General features: G+C 66.6%; 1 protein-coding gene across 1 annotated transcript; it reads left to right on the top strand.

Moving 5' to 3' along the window:
• Positions 1-3,660: 3,660 nt before the first annotated feature.
• ONECUT3 (one cut homeobox 3) lies at positions 3,661-16,085 on the top strand (the record flags this gene model as incomplete). Its single annotated transcript, XM_047100861.1, has 5 exons — positions 3,661-4,861; positions 5,184-5,355; positions 15,235-15,244; positions 15,406-15,447; positions 15,947-16,085. Coding segments are annotated over exons 1-5 (1,564 nt in total), but the record flags the coding sequence as incomplete, so codon positions are not given.
• Between the last annotated feature and the right edge of the window lie 429 nt (positions 16,086-16,514).

The following is a 16,514-nucleotide window of genomic DNA, read 5'->3' as shown; positions in this document are numbered from 1 at the left end:
ATGAGGATTCGATGGAGCCGCGCGCAGCGGCGGGGGCAACGGAGCCCGGGCGGGCGTGGGGATCGATCGAGCGCAGCTGTCGCCGACACGCCCGCGGGAGCACCTACCCCGCGGGCCAGCGCCCCGGGCGCCGCCGGCCGCTGGCGAGAAGCTCCGGACGGCCGGCCCGCCAGGGGCGAAGCCCCAACGTCGTGGCGCCCCGCCTTCGGGCCTCGGAAGGACCCCGCGCCCAACGTCCGAAAGTGGAACCTCGGGGCGCCGCGCGCACAGCCGCGCCGGGATCCCCGCCAGGCCGGAAGAGCCTAGCACCCTCCCCCCAAATCTAAATAAAGTCGTCCGACCCCGCCCGAACGAAGTCGCAGGAGTCCGGCGGGAGGGTGAGGGCCTACGGGGTGCGCGCCGGCCAGGCTTTGGGGCGCCCGCGGGCCTGGGGACTGGAACGGTGCCGGCGCGGGCCTCAGGCTCGGGCGGGGCTGGGGGGGGGTGGATATTCGCCGCCACTATTTATTAAAACCTTGCTCTAGTAAAACTAGGCGTGCGCGGTCGCCGGTGACTTTCATTTCCGTGGGGACAAGTGGAGTCGCAGAATCGGGGGCAGACCGAGGGCGGACGTGGGGGAGGCCGGGAAAGGAAAACCCTCGGGTGCATCCCCCCTAATGTTTTTGGCTGCGCGGCGGGACCCAGAACAAGAGGCCGGGAGGTGGACCACAGCTTGCCTCCAGGGCAATTTCGAGCCTGGGAGGGAGGTGTTGTGGCTGAAGGCCCCCGCTGGGCTCCCGGGGCAGGGAGGAGGTCCCAGCTTGGCACGGAGTAGGTGGGCATCGGCGGGGGGGGGGGGGTGGGCAGCCCAGCGCGAGCGGACGCGGGGTCCGGGAGTCGAACTCCAGTTTTCCTGCGGGGAAGACTGAGGCCGTAGAGCTTAGGCGACGTGGCCAAGGTCCCGGTAGGAGCGAGGAAGGGGGTCTCCCTGCCCCCATCCAGCCCACCCCTCCCCCGCCGCAATTTGCCTAATGACCCAAGATCGATCCGCGCGAGCCACCCGCCTGCCCCGTGGCCGGCTCAATTCTATTTTACTAATTACTAAAAGGCCGCTGGTGGGGGGAGCGGGTTCAGGGGTGCCAGGGGGCCTCCCCCCTCCTAGATGCCGGCAGATTTTTGTTCAGTCTCCCAGTAGGAGCGCAGCCTCTGCGGTCCAAATCCAGGCCGCCGTACAGGAGGCGGGGGCTGCTTGCACGGAGCCAGCGGTCCCAGCCCCCACCGAGCCTGGGCGCTCAGGGTGTCCCGAGGCCTCAGCACGGAGGGGGCTCCGTCTTAAAGCCCCAGGCCGGCCTCTCTTCTTTTCAAAATGGGCGCTTTCTTCGTTAGCAAAGCCGCACATGCTTGTTCTAAAAATGAAGTGATAATCGAGCTGGAGAAAATATAGGAAGAAGGAAGCAGAGAGCCCACGAGCTGGACACCCCCCAGCGCCCCTAGGCTGACATCTGGGGGTGCTTCCTTCCAGCTCGGTCTTCCCTCCCATGACTCCCCAGCCCCGCCTGACCCACGCTTCTAGGGCCTGGGATGTGATCATTTTATGGAGGCTGATTGATTTTTAGATCCCACGATTATTTTTAATTATCCGTGATTGTTGGAGGGTGGGATCGGGGGGCTCAGGCTGGGGCTCAGCGCCGCCAGAACCCGCCTCCCGGACTCAGAATCCTCATGGGGAGGGGGATATTCAGTTGTTCGGACCTGCCCCTCTCCCATCTCTGTTTTCCCACCTGGAAGATGGGTGTAATAATATATAACCCGGAATTCTATCTGAACCACGGACCCAGATAGCACTTGGAGTGTTAGCGCTTGGACGGACACCAGCCCGAGGGGGAGCCCTGCCAGGGCACCCCCTCTCCCTCGGGCCTGAGGGGCAGGGAGAACGGTGGCTTGACTCCTCTCAGCAGCGGCTGAGGACAGACTGTGTGCTCCGTCAACAGTAGGCAGCTACCAAACGCTGAGTCCTAAGCGGCACGAGGCCCTCACGGGGGTCCCCATGAGCCCCTATCCCACCCAGGACTTGGATCAGCCCATTCTACTGTCTGATCCCCCCAAGCTGGGGTCCTGGTCGTCCGGGCCCCAAACTCCCTTGTGCCCCCTCCCTCTGCCATGATGGGGGCCAGCACGGTTGTGCCTCCGGCTCAAAGCTGGGGCTGGCAGGAAAACACTCCCCTCCCCACGATGGAAGGGAGAACAGACCCAGAGGGCCCTAGCCCAGGGGCCGAGCTCAGTTCGTCTGCAGGCGTGGGGGGTGGTGTTGAAGGCGTGAGGACGGGGCGGCCCGTGGTTTGCACGGAGGGGGCGCTGGCTCCCTGCTTGGGCCTTCCGTCCACCGGCCACTTACAGCCTCCCTGCTGAGATGGGGGCACCTTGGGGGCTCCAGGAGAGGCCTCAGTAGCTTTCCCCCTACAGGTCACCCTGCGGGGCCACCATACTGGGGAAGGAAGAAAGGGTGGGTTGATTTGGGGCGGGGCACCTTTCGGGGTGTGGGAGGGGTGACCCCTCCGTTACCTGCATCTGACCCCGCTGGAGGGACCGTGGAAGGGAATGTCTCTCTGAGCGTGGGAGGCTCCCCATTTTTCCCAGTTCCCAAGGGTCCCTGGGCCTCAACTGTCTCCCGGTGGTGAGGAAAAGAAGCACCTTCTCTCCCCCACACCCAAAAGAGAAACACTGGGGTGGGGGGGGCAGTTGGAAGCAGGGGCTTCTTAGGAAGCAGAGAGGACAAGTCCCCCACCTGCCTGCTCTGGAAAAGGACAAGTTCTTTAAAGGTCCCCCCCTCCTCCCCCACCCCCCAGCTGCTGCCCTGCTGGGGATGGAGGGAACCAGAACTGGGAGGCGGGAGGCATCTTTGGCACCCCTGAGGCCCAGGTGCCCACACCTGGAAGCAGGTCCGGACAGTGGGGGTGGACAGGCCCTGACTCAGCCTGAGGACCCCGGTTTTCAGCAGGACTCCCCGCAGAGAGATGGGAAGCGGGCAGTGACTCCCTGTACGGTGCTCCCATAGGGGAAGCCCAGCTTGCACAGGAACCTGCCTCGTGGGGTCCGTGTGCGCCAGAGGCCAGAGGGGGGACAAGTGGACCCCAGGCCCCACCCAGCCACATTCCTACGTGTTCCTGGAGATAGATTTGGGGGAGTCAGGCAGGAAAGTAGCCTTCCTGACCCTCTGGGGAGAGACACAGAATAGGAGGTGTAGGGATGAGGCCCCAGGCCCCACCTCGGCGGGGTCTGTCCTCCGAAGCCCGCCCGGCTGTCCCCGCGTCCGCCGGCCCCCCTGTTGGGGGGGGGGGGACGCGGACGGGCGCGGAGGCTGGGGACCCCAGGAGCCCGAGTCTGGCCCACTCCGGCCCGCCTGGAGCTCGAGGGGGCCGGAGCGGGCGGAGAGCGAGGCGGCGGGAGGCGGCGGAGAGGGGAGCGGGTGGGCGGGGGTGCTGACGTCAGACCCGGGCCCGGGCGCCGGCGGCCGCTCCCCCGCCACATCCTGGTGGCCGCGCTCGCAGCCGGGCCGGGCGGTGCGCCGCGCAGCCGGGCAGCCTCGCGCGCAGCCACCGGGGAGCGGGCGGGGGCCATGCGGCGGCCTTGAGCGCGCCGGGCCGGCGCCGAGGAGCGCGCGCGGCGGGCGAGCGGCCGAGCATGGAGCTGAGCCTGGAGAGCCTGGGGGGCCTGCACGGCGTGGCCCACGCGCAGGCGGGCGAGCTGCTGAGCCCGGGCCACGCGCGCTCGGCGGCGGCGCAGCACCGCGGCCTGGTGGCGCCCGGGCGCCCGGGCCTGGTGGCCGGCATGGCGAGCCTGCTGGACGGCGGCGGCGGCGGCGGCGGGGGAGCCGGGGGTGCGGGCGGCACGGGCGGCGCGAGCGGCGGCGCCGACTTCCGCGGGGAGCTGGCGGGCCCGCTCCACCCGGCCATGGGCATGGCCTGTGAGGCGCCCGGCCTGGGCGGTACCTACACGACGCTCACGCCCCTGCAGCACCTGCCGCCGCTCGCCGCCGTGGCCGACAAGTTCCACCAGCACGCGGCGGCCGCGGCGGTGGCCGGGGCGCACGGCGGCCACCCCCACGCGCACCCGCACCCGGCGGCCGCGCCGCCCCCGCCGCCCCCGCCGCAGCGCCTGGCGGCCAGCGTGAGCGGCAGCTTCACCCTCATGCGCGACGAACGCGCGGCGCTCGCCTCCGTGGGCCACCTCTACGGGCCCTACGGCAAGGAGCTGCCCGCCATGGGGTCGCCGCTGTCGCCTCTGCCCAACGCGCTGCCGCCCGCGCTGCACGGCGCCCCGCAGCCCCCGCCGCCGCCGCCGCCGCCGCCGCCGCTGGCCGCCTACGGCGCGCCGGGCCACCTGGCCGGGGACAAGCTGCTGCCGCCCGCCGCCTTCGAACCGCACGCTGCGCTGCTGGGGCGCGCCGAGGACGCGCTGGCTCGCGGGCTGCCCGGAGGCGGCGGCGGCGGCGGCGGCGGGGGCGGCGGCGCGGGCGGCGGGGGCAGCGCGGGGCTGCTGGCGCCGCTGGGCGGGCTGGCGGCCGCCGGGGCGCACGGGTCCCACGCGGGCGGCGGCGGCCCGGGCGCGGGCGGCGGCGGCGGCCCCGGGGCGGGCGCGGCGGCGGAGGAGATCAACACCAAGGAGGTGGCGCAGCGCATCACCGCCGAGCTGAAGCGCTACAGCATCCCGCAGGCCATCTTCGCGCAGCGCATCCTGTGCCGCTCGCAGGGCACGCTCTCCGACCTGCTGCGCAACCCCAAGCCGTGGAGCAAGCTGAAGTCGGGCCGCGAGACCTTCCGCAGGATGTGGAAGTGGCTGCAGGAGCCCGAGTTCCAGCGCATGTCGGCGCTGCGCCTGGCAGGTAGGAGCGCGGCGCACTGCGCGCGACCCCGGGGGCTCCGGCTCGGGACTCCCCTGCGGGAGCGTCGTGTGCGCCCCTGCCGGTTCGTGCAGCCGCCGAAAGGGCGAAGGGGATTGTGCCGCCTGCCACGCGCCCCCCCCCCCCAGCAGCCCGGGAACGGGGAGGGGTCCCTGGTTCCTTTTACACTGTGGGGAGGATCCCCGAAGCAGCCTACGGGGTCGCTCATTGTGTGTGTGGTGGTGGGGGGGGGGGGGGGGCGGTGCCGAGCCCCGGACGCGCCGCTGCTCTCGGCTGGGGGCGCCACTCCCCGCCTCCCGAAAAGCCCCTGGCTCCGCTGCCAGCTCCGGGCAGAGGGCCGGGACCGTGCACCCGGCTGCCGGCGCGGAGGAGGCCGGGGCCGGGCCCGCGCTCAGCCCTCGGCCCCAGCGCGCGCTTCTTTGTAGCTCGGCCTCGGCGATCGATAGCCCCCTCCCCCTCTCCGGCCGCTGGCAAAGGTCACCCGAGAACGGGCGGGGGAGGGGCGGCCCGGAGGCCTTCACACCCCGGCCGGCCGCCTGCCCTGCGCGGTCGCTTCTGGCCCGGGCGCGCGCACTCCTGCCGGCCTTGCCTCTCCGTCCCGCGTTTCCCTCCTTTCTACCTCTGTCTGTCGGGGCAAACTGGTTTCTATTTATTTTTCGCTGGATCTTTTTTTTCCTCCCGGTTCCTCCCCGCTCTTTCTCCTTCTCTCCGCCGCGCTCTCTTTCTGTCTCTCTCGCTCACACGGACTCTCAGCCCCCGGCCCCCCTGGGGACCACGCTCCCTCCTCCCTCCCAGCTGACAGCAGCTGGGCCCACACCTGCCCCCAGCGAGGCGGCCTGGCGGGGGGGGGGGGCCCTCTCCTGGGTGTCTGTGGGGTGCAGGAGAGGCCCGGCCACTGTCACGGGGAAGGGCCTGACCTGAGTGTGTGTGTGGGGGGGGTCTTTCCCTGGCCGCAGGGGGAGGGGGCCGCCGTGGGGACAATAGCGGCCTCCGACGACGCGGGATCGATCGCTTCTCTGCACACAGGGGCGAGTGGAGCTGGAGTGGGCTGGCTCTCAGACTAGGCGCCCCTGGAGCAAGGAGGCAGGGCGGGATTTCTGCCTCCAGCCACCCCGCAGGGAGGGGGGCCGGGGCGAAGGGGCGTAGGCTGCTGCTGGAGGGGGTTCTGGGTTTGCTCCTCCCGGCCCCCTGGCCTGCTGGACAGCCCGGGGAGCCTGCGCTGACACGTGGCCTCAGTTTCCCCCTTCTGTGGAGCCTCCTCTAGGCTTCTTAGATTCCCCGCTTTGGGATGTGCGGCAGGTGACCCATCGTGCGGGGAGGTCGTCGTGACATCTCAGAACCGGTGTTAGGAGTCCAGACGTGGGGCTTGTGTAAGGGCGAAACCTGTCCTGTCCCGCTCCCCATCGCACATGCAGGGCCACGGGTGCGCTCACAAGAGACACAGGCGCAGACCGCTGTGTGCGATGCAGGTGACATCGGGTGGCAAAAGGGTGCCCTAAGGTGCCAGATGCTAAGTGGCGCTCGTGGAGACGCGTGGACATGGGCATTTGACATCTGGCCACACCTGCCACCCTGGGCCTCCTCCCAGCGCGTGTATTTCCGGGGACACCCCCCGAAGAACACGTATCACTGTGCACTCTTCTCCCGCACCTGTGTTACTAAACGGCCCGTCACGAACTGCGGCTGCGCATTTCAGCCCCCACGCCCCCCCCAGAGGTGGGCCAGGGTGTCCCAGAGCCACGGACCACAGGCGCGAAGTCCATGCCCCGAGGGGTAGGGCAGGGGGTGTCGCTGCTGCGGGCTGAGGGGCGCCCGGCTCCCTCGCCTGGGTCTTCCCTTCCCGGCGCGCGGAGGACTGCAGGTGGGGAAACAGCCGGCCCCCCTTTGGGAAAGTGAAAGTCGGAATCGAGGCTGTCTCGGAGCGCACGGGGCACAGGAGCGGGTGAGCGCGGGGCCGAGCCTCGGGCAGGGCGCTCGGGTGCCGGGGGATAATGAGTGGGGACCCTGCGGCGCGCCCTCTGCTCCTCCCGCCGCTGCCCACGCGGTGACCCCGCCGACCCGCCGGCTCCACCGCAACTCGGGCGCGCTCCGGGCCGCGTCTACACCACGGGGCTTGGCCTGGGAGTTAGAGGTGGCCCGGCCCGGGCGAGGGGTAATTAGGCGCCGGCCGGCCGAGAGGCCTTTAGTTCCGGTCGCTGCGCAAATGAAAAGCGGTTAAGTGGCGGCAAATCGCGGCGCTTACGGGGAGGCAGCGGGGCGCGTCCCCCTCCCAACCACGCCGCCCGGCACGCGAAGGCCTGGAGCCGCTCCAGGTGCCCCGACCCGCTCCCCAACCCCCCCCCCCCAATCTGGACCCCGCGGGGAGGACTCACCACCCTGCCCTGCGCTGCGCTCTGGCCAGGCCACCCGTCCCCCCCACCCCAACCCCCCTGCCGCCGCCGCCGCCTCTCCCGGGGGTGCCCCCCGGGGGGCCGCCCCCGCCGGGCTCGGAGGGAGGAAGACACACGCAGACAGACGGACACAGAGAGGCAGAGACAGGTAGGGAGAGACAGAGTGACAAAAACAGAGGGGAGAAAAACCAGAGAAACAGAGAAAGAGAAACAGAAACAGGGATGCGGAGAGAAAAAGACAAAGAGAGAGAGGCAGAGAAGGGGAGATACTGAAAAGCAGCCGGGAGAGCCCCCCAGGGCAGCTGAGCCGGGGAGGGGGCCCTTAGCCTGCGCGTCTCCCGGCCCACCCTCCCAGCTCCCCACCTCCCTCCTTCCCAGATCCGGGGCCCAGGGGACAAGGGGTGGCGTCTTTGTTTCCGGGAAGCACCTAAGGAATCTGGCTGCGTGGCCCTCAGGGGCCACCCCACTGCCCTATGCCGGCCTGCTCTGGGTGCCTCAGTTTCCCCATCTGTCAAATGTGTGCGCGCTGGAGGGGCCAGGTTCTGGGTCTAACATTCTGAGATTCTGGGACCCGCTGGTCCCGGCAAGGCCCATCCTGCAGGACCCTAACCCCACGGCTGCCGGGCCGGCCTCGTCTCCCCAGCCCACACCAGGGTCCTGGGAGCACGAGGCTTGGGGGCTGCCTCCTCTTGGAAGCCTCCCAGGCTCTGACTCCAGCAGTAATTGTGGGAGAGGGACTGGGGGTGGGGGGGAGGGGACCCTCGGCTGGGGCGGGGTGGTCGATGAATTCGAATTACCGTCTCTAATTCATCACCGCCGCCGGTCGATAGCTTCGGCCTTCTTCAAATATTGTTTAAATTGCAACTCTGGAGGAAAAGTATTTTTTGTAACTGATCAGAAAACATATATATAAAATAAATATTAGAAAGAGGCGATTGGAAAAAGGTCACCCTCCTCCTTCTTGCCTCACTGGTGAGCCAGGTGCCCAAATCCCTGAGGGCTGTTGGAGGCCAGCATGGGGGAAACTGAGGCAGGAAGGGACCCATTTCTGGAACCAAGTTCCTGATGGCACGTGGCCGGGGCTGGGGGTCTGGAGGGGACGGTCTTGGACAGGAAAAGGCAAATCAGGCCTCCATCCAGGCTAAGACGGGCACTTCGCGCCCCCAGCCTCCTCCCCCACTCTGCCACCAACATCCCAGGTGCGGGGACGGGTGGGGCTGGGTGGGGTCTGAGCCTGAAGGAACCCAGCCCCAAAGGTCAAGGGTCCAACCCGAGAGTCCCAGTGGGAGGGATGGCCGTGCAGCTTCTGGAACGACCCCCCAGGACCCCTACCCCTTCTGTAAAATCCTCACCTTGAACCCCAAGGGGTCCACATCTCTTCCAGACTCCCCCCAAGACATCCCAGCAGAGGACTTGGAGACCTGGGCCTCACCTGGGCTCCCTCACAGACTGGTGGGGTGGGAGCCTGAGGCTCAGTTTCCTCATCTGAGAAATGGACCTAGGAAGTGCTTGTTGAGGCTTTTTCATCAACCACGCCCTGCGGAGCCCCTCAGGGTGCATTCACAGACCCTGCACCCTGAGGCCACCTTGCCTGATCACCCCCACACCCACTTCTCATCTTCAGGGGGCCCCACGGCAGCCTGTGATCTGGGGGGTGCAGGAGAGTGGGCAGGGAGTGCGGGAGGCGTCTGGAGGGGACACTGTCGCCCCCCACAGGGATGCAGGGAGAGCGTGTCTGGGATTGTGTATGGCACAGCCCAGTGAGCTCTGCGTCCCCCCCCCAAACCAGGCCCTCCTTCCACCCCAAGACTCGGCTGGGACAGCCCCAGGACCCCACCCAGCTTAAGTGATTCTGCGCCCTCACCGTGCAGACCGGGAGGTAGAGGAGAGGGGCCGGCTGTGGGATGGGGAGGGGCTGGCTGGGGTGCCTTAAGCCGTCCCCCTCTCCTAGGCTCAGTCTCCAGGCATGAGACATGGAATCACCCGGAATGACCATTTAAGCTGGATGTGGTTATTGCGGCCACTTTACAGACCAGCAAGGCGAGGCAGAGAGAAAGGAAGGCCACTGCCAAAGCCACACACCGTTCCAGCAGGAGGGGGAACAGACCCGGCTTCCCCAGCAGTAAACGGGGCTGGGGGGGGGCGGGCTGAGCCTGGAGGGGCTGAGATGCCCCGGCTCCCACCTCCTCCAAGTGGGGGGACATTCCGAGCAGCTGGCCTGGAGGGGCAAAGGCTCAGTGGACCGAGGCAGAGGAGGACAGCGGGATGTCCCTAGAGGTCACGGCAAGTTCCATGCGATAAGCAGCGTGGATGGCCCTCGGGCAGGTGGACAGCGGGTGCTGCCCTTCTCCTTCCAGCTCCTCTGAGGGTGACAGGGTCCTGGCCCACGTGAGCCCCCCAGGGAGGGTGTGTGGACACCGGGTCCCAGCCTCTGCCTCTCCTGCCCCGGCGCCCCCTCGCTGAAGCCGGCCCTCAGGGTAAGCCTGGGCCCAGCAGTGCATTTCCAGCCCTCCCCGAGCCCCAAGCCCAACCTTGCAAGACAGGGGCAGTCACCCGCATGTCACAATTGGGCACACAGACGAGTCTGCAGGGTGAGGGCCTGGAGCTGGGCTTCGATTCCTTTTTTCTGAAGTCCCCTTAGCCTGAAATCCCAGATCTGGCCACTCTGGCCCCTCACTTCTCTCCCGTTCCTGGGATTCTTCCCTATCAGCCATCACCACTCTAGTCTGAGCGATACACTGCCAGCCCCGCTCCCCCCTCCTCCCCCTCCTCCCCCCTCCTCCTCCTCTTCTCCTCTGGTCTCCAGGCTTGGCTCCCGCCCCTGGTGTGCTCTCTCCTTCAAAGCTGGAGGGGGTTTTTACCACCACTTTGGAGTTCATCCAGCCTGTGCATGGCATCCTGCCCCGTAGCCTCCTATTACCCCTAAGATGTAGCCGATAGAGGAGGAGGCTCCCGGGGGCAGGTGCCCTGACCTCAGGCTCCTGGAACCTCGTGGACAAAGGACGGGAGGTGGGGAAGCCCAGAGTGGCTGCAAGGAGCCCCTGGGCCCGCACAGCTGGCCTGTGTCTTTGTATGTAGCAGCGAGCCCAGCTTAACAGGGGAGCCCGAGCTGGTTCGAATCAAGTTTTTAATTAAATATGGCCCTTGATCAATAAGGAAGGCAGCGTTAGTGGGGGAGGGGGAGGCTAGGCGAGGAGCCAGGGGCTGCCTGGGAGACCCACGGGACCCTGGGCGGTTTGGGGCACCTGTGGCCTCAGTTTCCCCTCTGCCAAGTAGGTGTAGGTGTGGGTGGGGTTAGGAGGCCTAACCTCCTGCCGGCGGACTCTTGCCGTGTGGACGGATGTGGGGAGTTGGGGGCCCCTTAGATCCCACGAGTCAGAGATTCACAGCAGACGGAAGCAGGGGCAGGCTTCGGAAGGGACGTTCGGAGGCGCAAACGTACGTGCGCACGGGGAGGCAGTGGAGACGTCCGCGGGAGCAGGTGTAGACGTGCACATCCACAGTAAGAAACGCACGCGGACTCTGGCTCAGGGGCCCCATCGGTCTTCGAGCTCAGATCTGGCCTAATGGGGCGGCCCGCAGCAAGGGACCTCTCTCTCCCGAGACACCTGTGCGGGCCACTGGGCCTGACCCACGCGCCCCCAGCGGGGCTTGCTGGAGCACCTGTGTCTCTTGCATCTACACAGTCACCAAGTCCGACTCTACTCCCTAGTGCTTGGGGATTGAGAGGATCGCATCCATCTACAACGATGGAGGAGGGTGAACCGGGCGGGGGCGGGGTGGACGGCAAGGGTGGGCGCTTCTCCTAAACCCGGGTGCGCATCCACAAGCGCTCATGCGTTGGAGATGTCAGGGCCTCAATTTCCCCCACCAGGCGAACGCGCCCCTCATTGCCTGGGGAGCCAGCCTCTGCGATGTGCCCGCATTGGGCACATCTGTCCTTGGTGGGGTGGGGATCGCTTTCCCCTGCGCTCATCCCCTTCCCCAAACGGAGACTGGAATCCCTAGGCCGGTGGGAGCGCACGAATCGGATAAAGAAACAGGCTCCTGCGCGGTGGGAGTGACCACAAAGCCACTGCTCTGGCCCTCGCTCCCTTCTGTGCCCCCCGCCTCTTAAAAATGCTGTATTACCATTTCCAACTGTGGACACATTCGCCTGGTTCCTAATTTTTACGGAACAAGAAGGCATCGTCCAGTCCCACCTTCCTGCAAACCTTTCTCCTCCCGGAGAGACCGTGCGTTTGATCCTGCGAGGCAAGCACTCCTTCTGTTCATTGTCCTTCTCCTCTTTAAACACCCCCCACTGGGGACACACACACCCCCCCCTACACACACTGGAAAGCCCGGTTCTGCCTTGCTTCCGCCCCCATGACATCAGGAACATTCCCTATCAGGAAACAGTGGTCATTTTTTCTGGCTGCGTCCTATTCTTGGTCATTTCCCTCTTTCTCTGGCCACGTCCTCGCCCAGAGGACAGTCTGTTCCAGACGGTTGGCGGTCTCCCCTCTCCCCTTGCCGGCCCGCTGGTGAATGCGTGGGGGGGTCGGGGGACCATGTTGTGCGGGTTGATCTGTAGATTAGCTTCCTAGTTGCTCCGGGCTTGCCCCCCCTCCGGGCTTGGCGTCCCTGTTCTTTCTTATCAATGGTTCCTTTCCGTCATTTTTTTCAAATCCATTTCCAACTCTGCCACGGTGACTTCTTAACACTTTTTAAACATCAAAAGCTCTGTGAGGTTGGGTACTACGGGGTGTGTGCGCCCACGCGCTTCGCCCCTGTCTGGGGGTGTCTGAATGGGGGAGGGGTCTCCAGGACTGAAGGTCCAAGGGTGAGCCGCCCCTAGATACCCCAGCTCCCCAACCCCAGGCAGTGCCCCCCCCCCAGATGGAGCCCCCGGCGGGGCAGCCCAGAGGCCCTGTGGAAACGCTCCTTTCCCTGATAAGTCTTTGAAAGGTTCAGAACTAATTTGAAAACGTGGCCATTAAAATCCCATCTGGGGGAGTCCGTGGGGAGGGAGGGAGGCGAGGCCTCTCCGGAAGGCTCGGCACCGGCCAAGGTGAGTCCAGAGGCCTGGAGGAGAGGTGTGTGGGGACAGACAGGGGAGGGCAGGGGCCTGGCTCAGCACCAGCTCCTTGGAAATGACTCTGTGCCCCACCATGGGAGCCCCTTTCTGGCCCCCTCAAGGGTACGGGGTGCAGATAAGGAGGGTCAGTGTGTGTTCCAGGCCCCCCTCGGCGACTCGCTGTGTGACCTTGGGCAAATCGTCCACCATCTCTGGGCTGGGAGGCCATGGGGGATGCTCAGGGCAGCTCAGCCCAGTGGGGACAGGGCCACCAGGGTGGGGGCACCACTGCTCTCCGCAACTGGGGCCCGGGAGGCTGGCGGCTGGGGCGGGACGCATGCGTCGCCAAGGAAACCGGTCATCATCCCAGCCGGAGACCGGCTCCGTGTTGAATTGTCTGCTCCATGAGGCCAGAGCTGAGCACAGGAGGTGGCCAGAGGGGAGGGGACGGCGGGCTCCAGCTCCCACTCCCACACTCCCCACCCTGTGCCCAGGTGGACAGGCAGTGGGGGGGGGGGGTGCAGACACACGGTGCAGGGGAGGGAGCCCACGAGAGCGGCTTAGTTGTTGCTGACAGTGTGACTGACACGGACGGACCAGGACAGTCATTCAGGTGCCGAGTTCTGGCACCACGATCCAAGTGTCGTCTCCCGTCCAACCAGCCGTCCAGGTGCCTCTGGCTCATTTCTCTTCTTGGCTTCACTGGACGCCCCCCCCCTTCCCATCCAAGACCAGCCTGCGTACGCAGCTCTGTCCCCGCTTGGAGGCGTTCTAGAACCCAGCTGGGCTCACATCTCCCCCCCACGCCCCCCGCCCACCCTTACACCACTCCACCCCTCACTGCCCAGAGCCGGGCGGCCAGTGCCCTGTTCCGGAACAAAGTCGCCCCGGCTTTCCGGTGATGCATGGGGTTCCACCTCAGGGAGGCTGTCCCCAGCTGCACCCGCCGGGCACACAGTGGGTGCTTGATGAACGCAAGTGGCTCGTGGGGGAGGAAAGGGTCCAGGGCGCAGCCTTGGCACCCACGTGGACCCCCCTGAGCACAGTGGGACCGCTCCCTCCCACCGACCGAGGACATCAGGATCACGGGTCGCTGCACGCGCTCCATCAACCAGGAAAGCAGTGTCCACGGAGCACCTGTTCCAGGCCCCCTGTCCCCACTGGCTGGGACTGGCAAGGTGTGGGTGGGCAGCCGGGACCGGGCAGGTAGACAGTCCTGAGCCTCTAGATGGTCCCGGGGGTGGGGGGGGGAGCTGCATCCCACCTACCTGGACACACACAGTGAGCTTCCCCCGGGTGCCACCCGGCCATGGCATATCGCGCCCCCGCCTTTCGTGACCCTCCCGTGCACAGCGTCCCCTACGCCCCTGTGGCCAGCTGCAAGCAACCGTCACGCCGATGTCTGCTGTGCCCTCGTCTCCCTTGAGGCCCACGGACCCACACCCCCTGGGGCTCACTCCTCCCGCACCCCTCCAGATACCCACACCACCTCCCACATTGCTGCCCGTCGCCCCAACGGCTCTGGCTGGGGTCACAGGATGTCCCGGTCATTCACGCTCCCCCCACCCCTGGGGTCTGATGGTGTGTGGACGCCCCCCCAACTGTAGCAAAGCGCCAAGAGCCCACACACGGTGCCTCAACCACACATAGCCCTCCGCCCAGCCAGGACTTTGTGGCAGCCCCACAGGGGCCACAGGGCACCCCAACAGGATGTGGGGGGCAGACAGATGTCTGCGCGTAGTCAGCCCCCCAAAGGCTGGGATGGCCCAGGACACCCACCGCTGCCCAGCTGCACACCCACACCCAGCGGTCTCTGGGGGAGGGGATGGGAGGAAGGGGGGAAGGGAAGGAGGAGGGGGAGGTGGAGGGACGGGAGGGGGGAGACAAGAGAAGAGGAGGGAAGTGAGGCGGGGAAGCAGGGGAGGGGAGGAGGGGGAGGGAGAGGAAGGAGAGGGAGGCCATGGGATGGGGGGAGGGGGGACGGAGGGGGGACGGAGAGTAAGAGGGAGCCAGGGAGAGTGTGTCTATCAGGAGGTGGGGGGCGGCGAACAGGTGGGATCCCAGCTCCTTCCCATGTAGACTCTCTCCCATCCACTGAGGGGTGACTGAGTCCGGGGCCCTGGCTGCCCCTCCCTGACTTGGGGGGGTGCTCCGGGGGGTCCCACTGCCCCCACTGGCCCACCACCCGCCCAGGAGGGTCACAAGGGGCGTCAGTCCCTGGATGAAGACACCCGGCCGGCCGCCTCCCGTGGACCTACTCTGTGCTGGGCGACAGAGGGGACTCCAGGTCAGGTTTGGCCCCCAAGGTCAGGACTAGGGGCCCTGGGGAGCATGCCAGGCTCTGCTGGGGGTGGAGAGAGGGGCTTCCTGCTGCTGGTCCCTGACGTATGTGTAGGAGTGCTTCCGCCAGGCAGCCCAACTCTCTCCCCCTTGCCTCAGTTTCTCCATCCCTGCCTTCTCCCCGGAAGATTTCAGGAGAGGTGCAGAGGGCAGACCTGACATGGCGGGGGGGGGGTGGGGGGAGACTTCATGGCCACGTAATAAGTGGAGCCCAGAGAGGCTCCTCCCAGGGACCCCCCAGATGGGAGCTGGGAACCTCATCTCAGCGTCTCAGCCCCGCCATGATAGTCAAGACTTTTCAGCTACGTCTTTTCCCATGGCTGGGCAAGGCAGGAAGAAGAAACTGAGGCACAGAGGGCTGACACCGTGCGATACTGCAGGGGGTGGCAGGGTTTGAGGGCCCTCTTGGCCCATGGAGGGGTCCCAGCAGCGGGAGGGTGTGGTCTGCTGACCCCAGCACTTCCTGGGAAGGCGGGAGGCAGGCAGAAGTGAGGTGCTAAGAGGGGTTCCAGGGGGTCTGAAATGAGGGTCCTCCCCAAGTTCACCCTCTTTTTGCTCCCACCTAGACATGGACTGGTGGGGCCTCTCCCCCTCCTCCCTGGAGCCCTGCCCGGGGCTGGGGCTGGCCCACTGAGGACAGGGCCCTTCTCGGTTCACCTGCTGGGACCCACGAGGGGCTCAGACTTGGGAGCGGGCTCTCAGTCTCCTCTCTTCGACCGCCTCTGGTCTTTTCCCAGGGCCGCCAGGACCTCCCAGGAGCCAACCCCAGGACCCTCCTGGTGCCTGGGCTCCAGAAAGCATCAGACGTTCTAAGACCAGAGCATCTCAGAATCAGTGTTCTTAATACCAGTTTCTCAGTTCCTGGAGGCACGGAGGGCTGACCCGAACCCACATTTTGAGGGGGCCCCTGTGTAGAGTGGGGGAATCATCATCGTAATGCTGTGAAAAAAACAACGGAAAGAAAGGGCTGGGCAGTGGAGGAGATGGGAAGAGAGAGGTGACAGGGTGGGGGAGGGGAGGGGCTGAGTGAGGTGGGAGGGGAGAGGCCGCGGAGGCGCCCTGAAAACTGTTGGAAGGGGATCGGAGCCCAATTCTGCAAAGGAGGAGCCTGGGACACTGCCAGGGGACTGACTTGCCCAGGGTCCCGGAGCACGTCTGCCGGCCCAGCCCCCAACGGTCCCCCCAGCCAGACCAGCAGGCTCTTCCCCGACTGCCACAGCGACCAGGGTTGGTGGCCAGGGTCTGTGTCTGGGGCCACTCCCTGTCCCCCCACTACAGGCGGGGAGCCCCTGGCGAGGGGACTCGGGGCTGGGTCCTCCCGTGCCGGCTACCTACGAGGTGGCGGCCCCTGTGACGGGGCTCAGCGGTGTAGACGAGGAAATGGGAGGAGGCGAGGGCGCAGGTGAAGAAACAGGAGGTGAGAGGGAGGGATGGCCGTGAAAAGAGAGGGGACGTGGGGGCCACCGCAGTGGAGCTCGTGATGGTGGGGCAGCGCCTAGAGCAGGCGAGAGGACATGTCGGTGTGGTGATGGGAGGCACAGGTGACGGAAGTGATGCCCTGGAAGAGGTGCTGGTGGGGGGGGAGGTGACGAAGGTGGAAGCCACAGCTGTCCCCAGTGGAGATCATCGCGGAAGAGGTGGCCGTAGCAGTGGCGTCACCACAGGAGGCTGGCGCTCCTGGGACGTCCGGGCTCCTCCTCGAGGCTCCCCGTCCCCAGCCCTCCTCCGGGTCAGCCCTTCTCTCCAAGCCTGGGCTTTCGCTTCCGGAAAGGGGCTCATGCCCGCAGCCCGGCCTCCTCTCGGGGAGCCCCGGCCGCACAAGGACCGCAGTGGCCTTTGGGGCTGG

The sequence above is a fragment of the Lynx rufus genome, unplaced genomic scaffold (genome assembly GCF_022079265.1).
Source record: "Lynx rufus isolate CCGP_SWC_20201006 ecotype Redwood Valley unplaced genomic scaffold, mLynRuf1.p SCAF_53, whole genome shotgun sequence".
In the NCBI taxonomy this organism is placed as follows: domain Eukaryota; kingdom Metazoa; phylum Chordata; class Mammalia; order Carnivora; family Felidae; genus Lynx; species Lynx rufus.
This window is presented reverse-complemented; position numbering and strand designations above follow the sequence as displayed.